This window comes from Penicillium longicatenatum, assembly GCF_028827895.1.
Source record: "Penicillium longicatenatum strain IBT 33135 chromosome Unknown contig_3_segment0_segment0, whole genome shotgun sequence".
Lineage (NCBI taxonomy): Eukaryota > Fungi > Ascomycota > Eurotiomycetes > Eurotiales > Aspergillaceae > Penicillium > Penicillium longicatenatum.
Genome location: NW_026643121.1, coordinates 3,253,597 through 3,272,517, shown reverse-complemented (window position 1 = coordinate 3,272,517; position 18,921 = coordinate 3,253,597). Strand labels below are relative to the sequence as shown.

The 18,921-nt window shown below is 49.3% G+C and overlaps 6 protein-coding genes across 6 annotated transcripts; 4 read left to right on the top strand and 2 right to left on the bottom strand.

Moving 5' to 3' along the window:
- Positions 1-129: 129 nt before the first annotated feature.
- N7484_006571 (uncharacterized protein) lies at positions 130-7,458 on the top strand (the record flags this gene model as incomplete). Its single annotated transcript, XM_057116989.1, has 9 exons — positions 130-1,044; positions 1,346-1,665; positions 2,341-3,314; positions 3,434-4,021; positions 4,073-4,816; positions 4,879-5,808; positions 6,123-6,319; positions 6,364-6,466; positions 6,548-7,458. 9 exons carry the CDS (start codon positions 130-132, stop codon positions 7,456-7,458), a joined length of 5,682 nt encoding a protein of 1,893 aa, XP_056972872.1.
- Positions 7,459-8,008: 550 nt separating this feature from the next.
- On the top strand, positions 8,009-9,641 carry N7484_006570 (uncharacterized protein; the record flags this gene model as incomplete). The annotated part of the gene is made up of 2 exons (XM_057116988.1): positions 8,009-8,138; positions 8,191-9,641. The coding sequence occupies 2 exons, from the start codon at positions 8,009-8,011 to the stop codon at positions 9,639-9,641; spliced, it is 1,581 nt and encodes a 526-aa protein (XP_056972871.1).
- Positions 9,642-10,212: 571 nt separating this feature from the next.
- Positions 10,213-12,495, bottom strand: N7484_006569 (tetratricopeptide repeat protein; the record flags this gene model as incomplete). Its single annotated transcript, XM_057116987.1, has 3 exons — positions 10,213-10,357; positions 10,407-11,145; positions 11,199-12,495. 3 exons carry the CDS (start codon positions 12,493-12,495, stop codon positions 10,213-10,215), a joined length of 2,181 nt encoding a protein of 726 aa, XP_056972870.1.
- Positions 12,496-13,595: 1,100 nt separating this feature from the next.
- N7484_006568 (uncharacterized protein) lies at positions 13,596-14,567 on the top strand (the record flags this gene model as incomplete). The annotated part of the gene is made up of 2 exons (XM_057116986.1): positions 13,596-14,045; positions 14,169-14,567. 2 exons carry the CDS (start codon positions 13,596-13,598, stop codon positions 14,565-14,567), a joined length of 849 nt encoding a protein of 282 aa, XP_056972869.1.
- A 270-nt stretch (positions 14,568-14,837) lies between these two features.
- On the bottom strand, positions 14,838-16,371 carry N7484_006567 (DUF1776 domain-containing protein; the record flags this gene model as incomplete). Its single annotated transcript, XM_057116985.1, has 4 exons — positions 14,838-15,662; positions 15,716-15,879; positions 15,932-16,274; positions 16,339-16,371. The coding sequence occupies 4 exons, from the start codon at positions 16,369-16,371 to the stop codon at positions 14,838-14,840; spliced, it is 1,365 nt and encodes a 454-aa protein (XP_056972868.1).
- Positions 16,372-17,107: 736 nt separating this feature from the next.
- N7484_006566 (uncharacterized protein) lies at positions 17,108-17,309 on the top strand (the record flags this gene model as incomplete). The annotated part of the gene is given in 2 exon segments (XM_057116984.1): positions 17,108-17,185; positions 17,202-17,309. The coding sequence occupies 2 exon segments, from the start codon at positions 17,108-17,110 to the stop codon at positions 17,307-17,309; spliced, it is 186 nt and encodes a 61-aa protein (XP_056972867.1).
- Positions 17,310-18,921: the final 1,612 nt, after the last annotated feature.

Genomic DNA, 18,921 nt, shown 5'->3' with positions numbered 1-18,921 from the left:
CTGCTTCAAGCCTAGGCACGTCCAATCGGCAAAGAAGGAACCAAACCTTAGGATACAGCCCCGCAGAAACTTATAAAGAGAAACTTCACCACGAAATACATGTTCTTCATACTATTTACATTTTCAATCATGACGAGAGTTTATATCACCGAAGATGACCTAAAAGGCATCAAAGATAAAGTCATTCTGATCACAGGTAACCACCCCATCCCCTCAACACCATTGCATCTAACAAGTATAGGTGGATGCTCCGGAATCGGCAGAGCAACCGCCCAACTATGTCTAGACCTAGGCGCAAAAGTAGTAGTTGGAGACGTGAATCCACCTAAGCCCGAATTCGCAAGCAACGAGAACCTGAAGTTCCTCAACGTCAACGTGACAGAATGGGAAAGTCTACGCAACATGTTCACCCAAGCAATGGAATGGTTCGGCCGCATCGACCACGTCTTCGCCAATGCAGGAATCGCCCCAACGCCCAGCTTCCTAGAAGTGAAATTCGATGAAGATGGCCAAGTTGAACCCCCGAATCTCCGAGTCATCAATGTGAACTTCCTCGCGGTCATCAATACTATTCACCTTGCACATGCATACATGACGAAACTTGCTCCCGAGAACGCTGGAGTTGGTAGTATTGTGCTCGCGGCATCTGCTTCTTCATTCCAGACCTTCAGTACTGGCGACTACACCATTGCCAAGCACGGCGTTCTGGGTATGCTCCGGGCTTTCGTTGAGCCTTTGGAAGGAAAAGTACGGATTAATGCGATCGCGCCTTCATGGACGGATACTGGTATTATGCCGGCTGCTCTGCTCCAGAAGATCAATGTGGGCACTCAGACTCCGGAAGTGGTTGCCAGGAGTGTGGTCTTGCTCTTTGCGGATGAGAAGAGACACGGGGATGTTCTTTACAGTTGGGATGGCAACTACCGGGAGATTAATAACTCGGAGGGTGGACTTTTGGAGAGTGCCGGTCAATTGCTTGATAATACGGCCAGTGAGCAGAGTGCGGTTCTCAAGGTTCGGGCTGCTTTTTCGAAGGCTTCATCGGTTTGATCTATCCCAGTTCATGTATTTTGAACGTATACATTTGACTCCGTGCACATATGTGCCCTTTCGTCTGCTTCCATTTCACTATGTACTCAGAAATAGAAGCAACTTGCTTGTGTCTCTTAACGCCAAGGTCCATCCATACGGGCCAAGTTCAAAATGAAGTCAGTATGCATGGATCTTCCCCTTCTTCTCCACATTCTGGGTGCCTCAGCTTAGCCGACCCCGCAACGTCAACATATAGATACCGAGGCATCGACGATTCCTCGTGGAAGTATCTGACTATTCCATTTTTGAATAGTGCAATCGCCTGTGTATGATTCCCGTGGACGAAAGAAAAGAAACAACCGTTCAAGTCAACATGTCCGGCTTTCCACTTCAGTACCCAAAAGGCCGCGAGTTGACGGGTGGAGACCTACTAGCCCAATCCCTGAAGCAGCTTGGCGTGGAAGTTGCATTTGGACTCCATGGCGGCCATCTAGATGCTTTTTTAATGGGATGCGAGAGCATCGGAATTCGCCTTGTCGATACTCGACACGAGACGGTGGCTGTCCAAGCTGCAGAGGGGTATTGTCGGATCAGTACAAAGCCTGGCGTCTGCTTTGTCACTGCCAACAGTGGGTGAGTCCAAATTCTAATTTGCTTTCTCATAGCTCGCGTCTAAATTAGAATGTAGCTTTTCAAATGGGCTTGCCGGTCTCGCCACGGCGTTTGCCGATCGAAGCCCCATCTTGTGTATAACATCTTCTCCGATACGAGATACAGAAAACAACTCCCTTCAAGGATCAGTTGATCAAGTCATTGCTGCACGTCGTTGACCAAGTTCGTTCATCGAGTTGTGGCACCGGAAGAATGTCCAAGGATTGTAGCACATGCTATGCGAGTCGCTCAATCTAGTCCCCCAGGTAGGACTCCTGAGTAATGAGTCTCATGCGTTTTGTAGCTGACCAGGTAATATTTACCATGGGCTTAAAATACAAATATGAAATATACAGTTATTTATTACTGACATTCCAGGCTGGAACTTCGGAAGCTTCGATGCAAAATGAGCAAACATGATGATCCTTGATCAGGTAACGTGTTGATCACACCCATCTCCACTATACGAGAAATGATTGGCTGTGAGATCATAATGCCTTAGCCTCACTTTCCAACCCCGCTACTCCCACACTTTGGCATTCATTCCAAGACTGCATTTCCGCGGTGTCGCGATTATAGACATTGATAACCCTCATATGAGAAACCAGTCTTTCAGTCTCACGTGACCTATCCTATATAATACAATATGGCTACTAGGACCGCCCTATCTCATGGCGACTACACGGTCGGATGGATATGCGCCCTGCCAATAGAGATGGCGGCTGCAAAGCTGATGTTGGACACAATCCATCCAAGCCTGCCGAGTCCATCAACCGATCATAACACCTATATCGTTGGAAACATCGGAGAGCATAACATTGTCATTGCCTGTTTACCAGGCGGCGCATATGGCATAGTATCAGCTGCAACGGTGGCGATGCATTTACTATCGAGCTTCCACTCTATCCGCTTCGGTCTGATGGTCGGTATTGGTGGCGGTGTACCAAGCAGCAACGCAGATATTCGACTAGGCGATATCGTGGTGAGCCAGCCAAGGGATACATATGGAGGCGTGATCCAATACGATCTTGGAAAAGTGTTACACGACGGTCGATTCCAGCGGACTGGGATGTTAAACCGGCCCCCGAAGGTTCTGCTAACCGCTCTCGCTACACTGCAAGCCCATCACCTTACAGAAGATAGTCAAGTCAACGAGTTCATATCCAACATCCATACCAAAACAACATCTCGTAAAGCTGCCAACTTCACTCGTCCCACCCAAGAGGACTGCCTATACCAAGCAGAATATGATCATAGTGCAGCTGATACATGTGCGGATTGTGACCGATCGAAACTGACTCACCGACCTTTACGAGACCATCACGAACCACTGATTCACTATGGACTAATCGCATCCGCAAACCAGGTGGTAAAAGATGGCAGACGGCGAGACCAACTGGCACAGGACTTGGGGGTATACTGTGTGGAGATGGAAGCGGCGGGGCTGATGAATGACTTTCCATGCGTGGTCATTCGAGGCATTTGTGACTATACTGACTCACACAAGAATAAGGAATGGCAAGGATTTGCAGCAGCAGTCGCGGCAGCCTATGCTAAAGAGCTGCTTCTAGTGGTTCCAATCAATCAGGTCAATGATACACCCACAGCACAAGACACTCTCGCAAACTCTGGTGAGAGGCTTTAAATCTCTTATTCATATCTTCCTATTAGAATCATTACTAAACAAACTTTATATACTCAGTCAATTGCTATAATATCCCATTGGACCTTACTACAATACCTGTGATAGAAAACTTTGTGGGGCGGCAAGCCGAGCTAGACCACCTATGGCAGTATCTACAACCAACACATTCTCCATCACGAAAAGTCGCGATTCTTCATGGACTTGGTGGCATGGGGAAAACACAGTTAGCAGTCCGTCTCGCGCGAAAACACCAACACGATTTCACTGCTGTCTTTTGGCTAAGTGGCAAAGACCGAGTCACGCTCTTACAATCGTTGAGCTCTGTCTTACCTCGGATACCGGGGAGACCCCTGACGAACGGGGCAGTCAATAATGAGGAGCTAGAAAAACGAGCTAGAGAAGTGTTGCAGTGGCTCGCAAAGGATGGTAATAATCGCTGGCTAATAATTTTCGACAACATTGATCAGTATTCTCCAACCGATAGCGGCGTCGGGAATGCATACGACATTGGAAAGTTCTTTCCCGCAGCAGATCAAGGCTCTATTCTCATCACTTCTCGACTCCCCGGTCTCACTGAACTAGGAAAGTCCGTTCCAGTACAGAAACTTAGCTCTGCGGAAGCTACTCAACTTCTTTTAGAGAAGAGCGGCTTGTCGGAGAAGAACACCATTAGGCAGTTTAAGAGCAGTCCAGGTACGTTAATACCAAATAGATAGACTTCAATAATCATGTTGATATATCAAGATACCCTTGCCCTTACTCGGCGTCTCGATGGGCTGCCATTAGCAATTGTCATCGCTGCGGCATTTATGCGTCAGACTGGTACTAGTATCGCTCAGTACTTGACCTATTACCAACAATCATGGTCTAATCTACAGTTACAATCAAGTCCTGAACGTCAGTATCAGCAAGGCAACATATTACAAACATGGGAGATCTCGTATAATGAGATTCGGAATCGAGCCCCAAACGCAGCAAAGCTGCTACTCCTACTTGCGCATTTTGATAATCGAGATATTTGGTATGACTTGGTTCAGTCTGCTTCTAATAGCTCCGATGTACCAGACTGGCTCAAAAGTGCCATATCAGATGAACTCGCGTTCAAACTTGGTATAAGGCCCATTTTAGAATTTTCTCTTCTTGAGAGCAACCAACAAGACGGAAGCTATACGATGCATCCTGTGGTACAGGACTGGTGCTACCACATGACCGCTATAGACACCAATGTGAATCCCATCCAGCTGTCCGAGCTAGCATTAATATGTATTGGATACTCAGTTCCGAGTATGATTGATCACAACTATGCAGAGCTTGAGCGACGACTTCTTCCACATGCAGCTGCTTTGCAGAATAAGCAATTATCTTCCGACAATATTGCTTTCTGGGGAGGATTTCATGGACTTGGCAATCTCTACAGAAAACAAGTGAAGCTAAAAGAGGCAGAGGCGATGTACCAGCGAGCACTAGCAGGCTATGAGAAGGCCCTCGGTCTAGATCATAATCCACTCTCAGTTCAGTCAACAGCCTTGGCAATCTCTACAGAGATCAAGGGAAGCTGAAAGAGGCAGAGGCGATGTACCAGCGAGCGCTAGCAGGCTATGAGAAGGCCCTCGGTCCAGATCATACATCCACTCTCGATATAGTTAACAACCTTAGCAATCTCTACTCTAATCAAGGGAGGCTGAAAGAGGCAGAAGTGATGTACCAGCGAGCTCTAGCAGGCTATGAGAAGGCCCTCGGTCTAGATCATACATCCACTCTCAATTCAGTCCACGGCCTTGGCATTCTCTACTCTAATCAAGGGAAGCTGAAAGAGGCAGAGGTGATGTACCAGCGAGCACTAGCAGGCTATGAGAAGGCCCTTGGTCCAGATCATACATCCACTCTCAATTCAGTCAATAACCTTGGCAATCTCTGCAGAGATCAAGGGAAGCTGAAAGAGGCAGGGGTGATGTACCAGCGAGCACTAGCAGGCTATGAGAAGGCCCTCGGTCTAGATCATACATCCACTCTTAATTCAGTCCACTGCCTTGGCATTCTCTACTCTGATCAAGGGAAGCTGAAAGAGGCAGAGGCGATGTACCAGCGAGCACTAGCAGGCTTTGAGAAGGCCCTCGGTCTAGATCATACATCCACTCTCAATTCAGTCAATAACCTTGGCAATCTCTGCAGAGATCAAGGGAAGCTGAAAGAGGCAGGGGTGATGTATCAGCGAGCACTAGCAGGCTTTGAGAAGGCCCTCGGTCTAGATCATACATCCACTCTTAATTCAGTCCACTGCCTTGGCATTCTCTACTCTGATCAAGGGAAGCTGAAAGAGGCAGAGGTGATGTACCAGCGAGCACTAGCAGGCTATGAGAAGGCCCTCGGTCCAGATCATACATCCACTCTCGATATAGTCAACAACCTTGGCCTTCTGTACTCTGATCAAAAGAAGCTGAAAGAGGCAGAGGCGATGTACCAAGCCGCGCCGTCGAACAGTCAGACGGTCGCACATCTTAATGCTAGCAAGGTACGGAGGGCTATGGAGAAATTCGCTCCACGCTTTAAATAACAGGGTTGACACAATGTCATGCCCCATAACGGGATTCAAAATAACACTTACATCTTTTCAATAAATTTTCTGTATGACTTCAACAGGGATCATAGAATCACAGGGTAAGATACCGTAGAATAGGCCACGGTGAAATAATTGATATAACCGAAGCCTGAATATATGTTTTTATGGAAAGATAATACATATACGGAAGACACCGGAATATTAAGAGTCCCGGTACTCTCTTAAACGAACCAGGTCCTGTTCTTCTCGATTTTCCTATCGATGTACTATTCTCTCCAATCCATCCCAAACTCATCTCTTGGGGATCTATTGCATCTCCCCCGACATATCCACCAGGTCCATATCCTGCTGCCATCGATGAAGCGGCTCGACTAATCCGCGCCGCAAAGCGTCCTGTGATCATCACAGGAACAGGCGCCATCAACCTTCCAGTAATACACTTTCCGCGGGCTATAAACACAGCTAATCAGATCAGGCACGAGAGAGTCTCTTCAAGCTAGCGGAAACATGCAATATCCCAGTCTTCAACAGCTCAAAATACGCTATTTTCCATCCACAATATATCATGCTTTCAACCGGTACAGCAGGGACACTAGCGAAGCTAGACCTCGTACAGCTTGCCAGACCAGACCTAGTACTGCTTCTGGGTGCCTGAACAGGAATGTTTCTCGGTGGCAAAAGCGGTGCAATAATCCCCAAAGACTGCACACTCATTCAAGTCGACTGTGATGGCGGCGAAATTGGTCGCACATTACCCGTCGCACTGGGAATCGTTTCAGATGTCGAAGCGTTTTCCATGGCGATGAACGCCAAGCTCGGAACTGCGTACCAAGGCTCTATCGATAAAGCATGGGTTCAATCGGCTCTGAACCTATCTTCTACCGAATCACCTTTTGAGAAAGATCCTACGGAAACAGCGAGCCTTCTTCATCCTTACCATGCTCTGAAATCCCTCTTCTCCGCTATTGAGCCAGGAAGTATCATTGTGCTAGACGGTGGGGAAGCAGGAGCTTGGGCAGGTGACCTCGCACCGCGTTGCCAACCTAGTACTGTCATCAGCTCAACAGGCTATCTTGGGTTTCTCGGGAACGGCTTTGGATATACACTCGGCAGTGCTATTGCAGCACCTGATCGCAAAGTCGTTAATATCCAGGGTGACGGGTCTGCAGGGCTCCACATGATGGAGCTTGACACATACAAGCGGTTCAACTTGAGCGTTATGACTGTTGTGGTTAACAATTCTGCTTGGGGTATGAGTATCAACGGACAGGATTTGGTATATGGAAACAGTAACACGGCACGTCCGATCAGCTCTCTGAATCCTGAAACTAAGTACGAGGTTGTCGCAAAAGGTTTGCAGAACGCTGCCGCGAAAGTGACCCGGATTTCCGAAATTCCAAGCACTGTTGTCAATCTCCAGGGACGGACGGGTCCAAGTTGCATTGAGCTTGTTGTGGATCGGAAACCGACCCATCCTATTACGACTATGATGGTCGGGCTGACTGATAGCCCAGATTCGGTTGTCGTGCCATACTATGATAATATTCCACGGGCTTACTATAAGTTATAAGAGAGGATATTCATGGATTCGTTTCAATATTGCAATTTGGGAGTACTTCAATAACTGGTTTAGTTAACTGATTCATTTCACACGTAGTCTTCACGGGCCTGAGTTTGTCAATGGAGACACGGATAAGTAGTTCCAGTTAGGCTTCAGGTATGGTCACTTGGCTTTGGCTCGGCAACTCCGAATATCTCCCCGAGATCCTGCACCCCGCATTCTAAAGTCCGGAGTACATATCAGAAATCAGCGTGTCCCCCACATATGCTAGTCCCAAGATTGACGCAAACCCCGACTCGACCGACGTAGTTATAGTCCGAACCTACGTTATGGTGCCACCTTTTTTTGGGACTTGCACTCTGTCCAGATTGCGGGGTCGTGGGGGTTACCCTGGAGTATCTAGGGATTTCAGGGAGAGGATATATCCGGTTTGTATAATAATCTGAGAACTATCCCGAGGGCGTATAATGATTAATCTTCCCCAACGAAAGTGGCGTTCAAGAAAGACAATCTTTACCTGCAGTATACATACCTCCTGAGTATTTAAAACAAAAGCACAATGCGTGTTTTCACGTCGATTGCCGCGTTTGTCGTGGCTTCTTGCAGCACAGTCATAGCAGCGCCATCAAGACATACCAGAAGCAACCCACAACCAATTGATCTGGAGATACAAACTTCCAGCGGGAAAAGTAAGAATCACAACCTTTTTTATCCAAGAAGCTAATCTAATTGAAAGTCCAGTAATCGGCCTCATAAACGGAACAACCCCCAACGTCCGCCAATTCCTCAACATCCCATACGCCCAACCACCCCTATTAGACCTCCGCTTCCGTCCCCCGAAAGCCCTAATCCAGCCCCAAAAGACCATCATCTCCACAACCCTAGGCCCAGCCTGTCCTCAGATCCCCGGCACAAGCGCCTCAATCGACAGCGAAGTCGTCACACAACTGAACTTCAACGGCTCCACAGCCGAAGACTGTCTCAACGTCGCCATCTGGGCCCCATTGCATACACGAAACACAAAGAAAGCTCTTCTCCCGGTATTCATCTACCTTTTTGGCGGTGGTTACACGACCGGCGGAATCGACGTGGCGTATCAGATTCCTGCGCAATGGGTTCAGCGCACACAGGCCCATATCGTTATCTCGATCAACACCCGGGTAAATATATTCGGGTATCCCGGGTCTGGGGCACTCGAGTTCCAGAATCCAGGGCTACTGGATCAGAGGATGGCGCTTGAATGGGCTCAAGAGAATATCGCTGCTTTTGGAGGAGATCCAGATCATATTGTGCTTTGGGAACAGAGTTCTGGGGCTGGGAGTTCTGACTTGATGAATTTTGCGTATCCGGATGATCCCATTGCTAATGGGTTTATCTCGGATTCGGGTTCTGTATTCCTGAATAACCAGAAATCCGATGCGACGTTCTCGAATTTCAGTTATGTGGCTGGACAGGTGAACTGTTCGACTGTGAACTATACGGTTGAGTTGGAGTGTATGCAGGGTGTGGACTATGAGACTATCGAGGCTGTGATTCTGGACTATGAAGAGGCGGGGAACAATCCGTTGAAGTTTGTGCCATTTGTTGATGATATCTCTATATTTGGGAATTATACGCTTCGGTATGAGTTGGGTGCATTGTCTGATCGGCCTGCTATCTTTGGGACGAATCTCCGAGAGGGTTATGAGGCTGCGCCTTGGCCGAATGATCCTGAGACGACGGCGGCTAATGCTACTGTGGCGGATGGGTATACTGATTATGCATTCTTGTGTCCCGCGATGTTGACGACGGGTTACCGGGAGAAACTGGGCTTGCCAACCTTTCGATATCAGTATCGTGGAAATTTCAGCAATATCTCGCCGTATTTCTGGTTTGGGGCATTCCATGGCTCGGAATTGCCCTTGTTGTTTGGGACGTATGGGGACTACCGGGGGCCACCGACTGCTTTTGAAACTGAGGTTAGTTATACGATGCAGGATCTCTGGTTGGCTTTTGCGAGGGATGGAGCTAAGGGTGTGGAAGCGTTGGGGTGGGAGAGTTCTGCGAATGGTGATGGTGTGAATATTTTGGCAGAGATGAAGACTCGTAAGGCGTCTACGATGGTTCCTGCAAAGGAGATCGATACACCTTGTGAGCAAGTGGTGGTCGATACCATTCTTGGTGGCACGAATCCATTTGCTGTTATTGTATGAGGGACTCTCCTGCAACTGAACGGGAAAGGTAGTAATATATGGACGGGGAGTCAATGCTCCAATATCGATTAGATCAATCCGTGCTAAAGATAAGTGATATGCAAAGAGATAACCAGAAATGTCCAACGGCCTCGATCCGGTCATGATTCATCGTGAACCGATGCACAATACGCTTGCAAGCGTCTGCCGATAAAGAAAAGTAGATATGAGAATGGAAGAAATGTTCAAAGAAGCGAATGGGGGAATCAGCCCCCGAGGGGGACTATGGCTGAGAAAAGAATAAAGAAAATAGAAAAGCCACAGCGAGTGAAAAAGAGAGTCCAGATAAAAAAAGGGTATCCACAAAGAACTGAAGTATTATGCCCGCGAGGCAGTGGATCCAGTTCCAGATGCTCGGAAACAGCTGCCCAGGCGGCTTAGATAAAAGGTTGGATATGCTGGTGAAATGAAATAGGGAATAAGAAACGGAGAGAATGGTTAAACCAAATGTCGGCTCAGAACGCTTCAAAAACGCTTTGCTGGTATGCAAGGTTTTGACCCAAGGGGTTTCTGAAAGTGGTATATGCATAGTCTATGGCTCAGGGACAGACTTCTTCCGTTGGAAGATACTGCGGGTGCGGGATTTACTGCGCGGGTTCTTCTTATCACTGCTGACAGTTCGCCCGCGCGAGCGAGATCCTTTGGCCTCGTCGCCCATGTATTTGTCTTTATAGATCCTATTCAATTGTTAGTGGGAGCTTAGCCAACTCAAGACCTGAGACTTACCAGCTGTTACCGACCATGCTCATGCCGTTGGACTCAGCCTGGCGGTAGAACCGTGCAGCCTTCATCATATCCTTCTTACAACCAACACCTTCCGCGTAGCAGAAACCAGCTTCGGCCATGGCGTCGACATCACCCCACTGACCAGCAATTTCGAAACAACGCAGAGCGAGGGCTCTATCTTGCTCAATACCCCAGCCATTCAAGTGACTGACACCCAGCTCGTAGATGCTGAGAGCGAATTGGGCACGGTAGGCCTTCTGCAACTCCTTTGCCTTGGAAGCGCCAGGGGCATCAGGGTTTTCCAGCATTTCCAACCCTACTGAATCCACAGCCTTGCGTAGCCATCGCACACCTTCTTTTTGATTTGAACGCATACCCCATCCGTGACGACAGGCAAGTGCATATAGCAACATTCCAGTGGGGTGATTCTGCTTCGCAGCGATCCGCAGGTGATAGGTCGATTCGTTCAAGGACCCACTTTCGTGCAGCTCAATGCCCTTACTGACATGATCGTCGGCAGACATGGAAGTCGATGATGCCTGAGTCACGGCAGTCTGCGGACGTAGGGTGCTCGCAGAACCAGCCGAGGAGGCCGTCTCGATCTTATCATTGGTCTTGTGATTAGACCGGGTAGATTCCGTGGAAGGTCTAGGTTTCTCAGGTGTAGCCAGTGTCGGTGCAGAGGGCATTGGTGAGGTCGGCGGCTTTGAAGAGGAAGTTGATGGCCGTGGCGAAGAAGCTGGTGGCTTGGGTGAGGGCGGAGCAGGTGTTGCAGGAGTCGGAACTTCGTACATCGAATGTGGCTTGGGTGAATGATCCATTGGATGGTGTTTGGTCGGTGGTGGAGTGCAGGTTCGGCGAGGTACTTCAACAGACTCTCGCGGGGGAGAATTCTCAAAAGAGGCTCATTCCACTCAAAGTGTGGAGTTTGTAGGCCTGCAAAGATCACAGAATCTCTGGAAGGCTCACGTCCACGCGGGAGTGCATACTTGGCGTACACAAATGACGAGACCGCTGAGGATGGCTCGCCATCGACTGGTTGCGTGGCAGCTTGGTCAGTGGCCAGGGGGACCAGAATTGGGGTAGGCTTGCTCGGACGATGCATGTGGTTAGATTGATGCCGCTGGGGAGTCGGGGCTGGAGCGGTAGTTGGCTCTGGGGCTCCTGGTGCCGAGAGACTGGTGCTGGACCGACTGAGAGGCCGGGAGAAATTGAAGGAGGGTCGCGCTAGGTAGCCGGTGCCCGTCGACGTTTCCGAGCTGATTGAAGGCGAACGAGGATGTGGCCTAACTGGAAAGGTCGACATAGGTGAGTATGGAAGCGATACAGCACTCCCGGATGACAATTTCCGTGGCTTGGAGAATGTCGAACCTGCATTGGAACTACTGTAATCATCGTCAGAGCTCTCCACTTGATTCACTCGGGCGCTGCTCGAAGGTCGTGAATGCGGCGAAACTGGTGGGGCCAGAGTTCGAGGGATATGAAGTCTGCTGGTAACGGAGTCCATCGACGACTGACGCGATGGATCTTCCAAAACCACTCCCACTGAATCACCTTCCCTTTCATCTGCGAGGACTGGGTCTTCGTCGGGGGATTCCGAACGAGGTATTCCCCACTCGCTGGGGTCGTCTTGGATCAATGTTGTCCTAGGAGTGGTCTCGTCGTCTTCGTAAAAGCTCGCCGCATTACTGCTGGCATGCGAGATCGAGCTGAATCGAGGATGTTCCGATATTGGGCGATACTTCGGCTCCTCCACCTCTGGAAGGCCTTTCTGGGTCGGTCGGCGCGTCAGGTTCTCGGAATTGGAGTCGCTATTCGCGGAGCGAAAGTAGCCTGGTCGGGGGCGGGACAGCGACCGAGCAACGCTGGAAGGAGGTAGACGACTCATTCGCCGTTCGCCTAGTCGGGATTCATCCAACTGTCGCGCCAGGAATCGACCCTGAGCCGCAAAGGCATCGAGAGGCGACAGTGCCGGCGGGACTTCGCCGTCAAAATGTGCGATGCGCGGGGAGGGCATGCCTCCGCGCAGGGTGTCGTGAGAGTTGGAGCGACATTCGCTCAGTTTCGCTCGCTGGTTCATCATTCTCATTCAAAGCGATTCGAGTTTGTTTTGGCGGGGGGTGGTCCGACTGGAGGTTGTAGGGGAGGTAGAGTTTCAGGCTGGCGTGGCCCCAAGATCCGTTTCAGGGTCAAGACGGTCTAAGAGAGGCGCATGAAGCTTGGCTCTCAAGCGGGCGGAAAGGCGATGAGGCCAAAGGAGTGACAGCCCAAAGAGATGCGTCTGCGAGAAAGGAGAAAAACGGGCGAGGCCCTGACGATCACAATGAACACGATGACAACAGACGCCCGTGCACGGGGGATCCACCTTGCCTAGGTCGGACAGGGGGACAGAAGTAATGGGATGCAAGTCAAGGGAAATACAGTCCAGTCACAATCATTCTCAACTCCGCGTCCCAATTGGAGTTATTCAGGGGTTGCCAAGTATTGACGCCAGTGCTATGAATATTGGGCGATCTTCTAGAACACGCATCTGCTCTCCCCACACGGGCTATTTTGGTTGTTTCAAGGTTTACCTATGCTGCTTCGGGTTTGGTCTGCCAATTATACGTGTCGTGGTGGAGATGTCACCTAAAACTTTTCCTTCAGGGGGAGTCAACACAGTGCACAGTGTAGTCCAGTGTTGCTTTTTTTATCCGACCAATAACGCTCGAGACACTGTCGACCAGATGACATATATGTACTCCGTACCCAAGCTGCATGTCCACGGAATTTGATTCTTCTCCGCCCCGCAGTTACACCCTCGGAGGTATCCCGCATCGAGACTGGTGCCCTGGCAACAGACCAATCCGGTGCCAGATCCTTCATCCGCCTTAAGCTACTTACTGTTAAGCTCGCTCGGTCAATTCAGAATGCTGTTCGTTTTGGGTCAAAGGTCCTGCTCTCGCAAGGCCCAGAAGCCAAAGTGGGTATAGTTCCCTAGGCCTACGATGAACCCAGTAGATGGTAGACTTTTTTACCGGAAAAATCATTCGTAGAAACAGACTCGTCAGATTCGACTGTGAATCTCACTTCAAGCTCAGTGGACGCACTTGTATTGGCCACCAACTCTCGAATTCGAGGGGGACTCACCTGAGCGATATCGCTACAAGCTATATAGCTCAAGACGTGAAAATATTTGCCGAATCCACCATGCGCCGACCGTCAAGAGCGACACTCGTTGGAGCCGATCCGAAAGACGATCAGCTTCACCGATTCGAAACCTCATGGCTGCTATCACCAACCGTGCTGGCATGTCTGCGCGGTCTCATCGCACTCTACATCTTCACTACCATCATCGTCATTTGGATCTGGTACGGCACGCACGATGACCGTGTCGCAATTGGCGAAACCTTCAGCTACTTCACCTGGCTCACGTACTGGGGTCTGGGTTTTTACTTCCTAGTCTCCACCATCCATACAGCCCTCTACGCACGGACGGGCCGCTCCGTGCTCTTCGATCGCTGGCCGCGCGCATGTCGCGTGCTCCATGGACTCCTGTATGCGAGCATCACAACCTACCCCTTTCTCGTCACGATTGTCTTCTGGGGAATCATTTTCAAGCCGCCATTTTACAAGGTGACCTTTCCCGGCTGGGCGAATGTAGGTTTCTCCTTTCAACCCCTCTATGTCTCACGTTCTATGAATCCTTCCGCCCCCGCATCGTATCCCTGCATTCCGGAGATAGACATAGCTTACATAACCAATGCTAATGAGGACGTGTAGATCTCTCAGCATGGTCTCAACTCCTTTTATGCCCTTCTGGAAATCTTCCTTCCGGCTACGGCCCCGCACCCGTGGATTGGTGTTCCCGTCCTGATTCTTGTCTTGTTGTTCTATCTCTGTGTCGCCTACATCACCTACTACGATCAGGGATGGTGGACGTATAGCTTCCTGAATACTGAGCATGGCAAGAAGAGTGGAATCGTCGCGGGCTACTGTTTCGGGATCCTAGCCGCTATCCTGGTCATCTTCTGCCTTTCCATGGGCTTGATCTGGGTGCGGAGACGGGTCACTGGGGATAAGAGGAAGAGATCTCCGCAAGATCCTTTGCGACATGAGTTTGCGGCTCAGAATATGGATATGCAGGCGCAGTCAAGTGAGATGAAGGAACCTATCGTTTGATTCATTGGGCGATGCGGTGTAGCGGATATACGAGTATACATATGGGACATAGACCTAGGTAACCTACTGGACATAAGTTAACGCTTAATGTGTCGACGGATAATGCTAATCAAGATCAATGCATGATACTATTAAGAGCGAAGAGGGTCAAGAAACTATATACAGTACGTAGTTCCAAAAATTAAGCTTTACAATATAGGAAAAGTGGAGACGGCGTTTTGCTTCTTCAAAGTTCGCCCCATCCGTGTTTCAGCGGAGCTAAAATTGCCCTTAGCTGGTTTCACTGCCACTGCTGGGGCTAACATTGCCTGGGTGGCCAGTGTGGTAACCCATCATCAAAGCAACTAGTCCACTCGGAAACCAAGCGCCAATCACGCTATAGGACCGGGCGCCCCGGCCCACATACATGACTGCCTTCTTGGACTTCTTTTGCCCGAGGAAATTCACGGTCGTGGGCTCCAGCGCATCCATCACAGCGTGATGAAGGTACCGTGCCGAAGAACCCCGCATGGCACCAGGGCCAGCAGATGCGACAGGTCGCTGCTCAATGCTCGACATGTACTGGGGAGCGTAAAGGGCGCGCTGCTGGACGCTCCAGGCCAGTACCTCCGTTCCAGCAACTTGGCTCTGGTGGGAACGGTAAGCAGGACCCAGGTCAATGTTACCCATGCGGAGTTCAACGACATCGACGTTCCCACGCTCGAGAAGCCGGAGCTCTTGTCGTAGGGAAGCTGCAAAGGCGGAGATGGCGCTGGTGGCGGTGACCTCTGGGCCGGCAAAGGGGGCGGATAAGGATGAGGAGATGGCTGGGTAAGCGAATACGATGGTGCTGCTGTTGTTACGGAGGGTCAAGAGGGGAAGGAAAGCCTGCGCAGTGAGAATTGGAGAAAGGAGGCGGGTGTTGACGGTGTCTGCCCATGAGGAAGGTGGGATGGTTGCGACGGGGCCTGCGGTGTAGTTTGTCGATGGCACGATGATGATACCGCTTAGTTGACAATTATGCGAGGGCATTCCCGGGGAAGGGCATTGCGGTTGGGTGATCAAAGTGCGCAGCTCGTGTAGGGAAGGGTGGAGGTCTGAAGGATTCGAGGGTGTCTGCAGCCAGCGTGTTAGCTTATGCTCATTTCTGGAAATCTGGCGATATTTACGGTGGTCAGATCCAGCCAGAGCGCTTTGATATCGGTCCGGTTCTCGGATTGCACGATGTGCTCCTCATCCGCAGATGACACTGTCACATAGACGATGTATCCCCGGCGCTCTAGATCAGTCGCGATCGCCCTCGTCATGGGCTCATGAGGTGATCCAGCAACAACTGTGATAGTTTAGCGCATGTCCATATCGTAATCAAGAGTCTACTAACGTACCAACAATCTCTTTCCGAGCCCCATTACCGGCCTTTCTAGCCTTTCTCCGTTTCGCATTCAGTTTCCTGTTTCCATATAGCAAAACACAGCCCGTCCCAAGAAACGCAAGGACAGCCGCGGTCCAGGCGCGATTTCGAATCATCCAGTCCTGAACTCGGTCGGTCAGGCCGTGGGGCGATGACCGCATCTGAGAGGCGCGCATCGGCGGCCGCACAGAAGACGGTAACCATGTCTGTTCAGACAGAGTATTTCGGATAGCGTTCGCTGCATGGTCGACTGATCGGTCGATCGAGTCGGCGACTTGCTCGGAGTACCGCCTTACGTCATGGGGTATAGAGGCAAGCTGCGCCAAAGCTAGCTATTAGCACTGGTGGAGTTTATGTGAATGCGGGTTGGAAAATGCTCACGTAGTCGAAAAAGAACTGATCGTCACTGGTCATCTTGTCTGAGTTGGTAAATGTTGAAAAGAAAAGCGTGGACGATAAGATTGTATCATTTGATAAAACAGGCCTTATCGGTCGGTCACATGAGCGTCTCCGTAGAAGATGCGGGAACACTTTAGCATGAAGTATACATGTTATGGTTTTTTGTTCTTCTTGAAAGAAGACCTTGCAATATTATGGTTTCACGCTAGTTGTTCAAATGTCTAGAGATTTGGAAATGAATGGTATTTGGGATTTCAAGTACTATCTATCACGTAGCTTTTGCGAAGACAGCAAAATATATCGCAACACAAAGTCACCTGTAGGGGGACGAAAGCAGATTCAAAAGCATGTCCTCGGGTCCGCGGTGATACCTAGGTGGGCTTTTACACACTAAGGTTTAGTTATCACGCTCAAAGCAGCTAATTGCAATACTTGCCCAGGTGAAAGGCTGTCACCAAGCACGTGACAATCTACTCTTGTCAGCATTTTAAGATGATGTAAGCTAGCTAGATCACATGATATTAATAAGCGCACGTGTAAAGTGGGTGCACAGAGATAGAAGAATGGACAGACAGATGCATATAGACAGGATAATGTCTGACAATTCTTGGCTTTCCCTTTCCGTTTTAGTGCTCACCCCATGCCGCTTTTTGCTCACTTAGCGTCCCCTGAGCACACGACCTGAGCAAAGCGCGGGAGTAGCTAAGTCAGCAGCTCACCTCAATAAATTGCACCACGCTAGCCCACCCAGATGCAGTTGGTCACCAGAAGTCTTGACCGTTGTCCCCTTAACGAAAGGCTGGCGTCATCAAGTTGGCGGTCGATCCTGGTTGTTTCGCCTCTAGCTGGGAGGTAAAATGACAGTGGGGCCACATTTGTTGGTTTTACTATTCTGCGGCTATGCCACTATTCAACTCGCTGAGTCTCGCAGACGCGATACCGTCTCTACATAGTTGCGGAAGATATCCAACCCTCAATTTTTGGTTATACAATATCTATATCTCAGAAAACCCCAACTAAATGGTTTGTAAATCCAGTTTAGCGTTTTATTCTGGTTTTCTTTCTTCGCTTGAATAACAATGGATTATCGCTCTTGCTGCCTACCGCTTGCTCTCACTTTGTCAATTAGCCCGACGCAAATAGTCAATCGGGTATTGCGTGCTTCCCCCCGATTGAGCTGGACCAACGATAACCCTCTTACGCAAGTGAGCTTGATCCGTGATGCCTATTCTTGTCAATCTTGCCAGACATCGACATAGACCAGTGGCTGTGAGACATCTGAACCTTTCACAAAATTGGCCTAAACTGATACTTTTTAGATGAGATTCATACAGCACAACAGTATGACATGGGAAACTCAGAAAACCCCAGGTGGAGTATTACACCTGAAAGAGAAAGTTTGAAGATGCCACAAATACGCATGAAAATGAGCCCTCGCCCCTTCTATCACTAATGAGCACGTGTCTAATCTGACTATCGGTCATGCTACGATAATCAGTCTCGCTTGCCAGGCTTCAGTCCTTATCATTCCACTCTGACTTATAGACATCCTTTTGCCTCTGGCCCTTACTTGTTTGACTATGCTTCTTCCGGCTGTAGGACTTGAAAGCTTTCAGTCGAGTCATGATATTCAAGAGAACAGGAAGAGCTAATCTATTGGAGCGAAGACGCGCATCCTGGAAAGCCAACATCAACTGAATAGCTTTCTAAAATCAATTCTTATGCATACAAAAAGATCTTCAATCTCTTCAAGACAATATGCCCCATTAGGCCTCCGCCTTCGCTATCATGAAGCGCACCTGATAATGACCAACAAAATTTGACACCGAGATTCTGTGGTAATTGGGAACTGTTCAGACTTGACAACTAAAAGGCCGTATTCTACCTTATGCCCTCAGCGTTCCAGCTTCTTATTGCAGATCTGGTTTACAGTTTTTATTTATCTTATTATATTGCCTATGTTTGCCAGGACGATGCTGTTAGATTACATATGACAGGTTTAGAATGTTGTGATTTGAGGCTTGTGCAGACTAGGACCCAAGCCGCATCATCGAAATCAATTTTGCACTATCTATAGGAATGAACGAGCTCATTGAAAACCAGTTGGACTTCATCTTGTATCCCCTTACGGTGGATATATGGACTAGGCCCGACAACCTACTCCCATAAACTTGGATTATCTCTGAAAACATTGAATCTTAGAAATTAAAACTCACAGAAAATGCAATTACCCCTTGAGACTCGATTGATAAATAGCCAGGCCATTTCAGTCATCAGCTTAGTAGGTGATGTTCCTGCCCCGTATTCGATACAAATGCTTGTTATTTACCGATGTAAGGTAATTACAGGGGCTTTGTCATTACTACGTACTGATCTTCAACAGACACAACTCGCGTCGGGCGCGCTTAGGCTCAAATACGATCTTCTATATTGACCTACAAGCAAAGACACTCGTTGCCTGTGGGTCTTTCTTTTCCATAACTTGTACCTAGGGTTCAATACCGCCACGATTTCCGACATGCCACAATTGCCACGTCGTTTCAAGGCTTACAGTCAGCGCGCGTT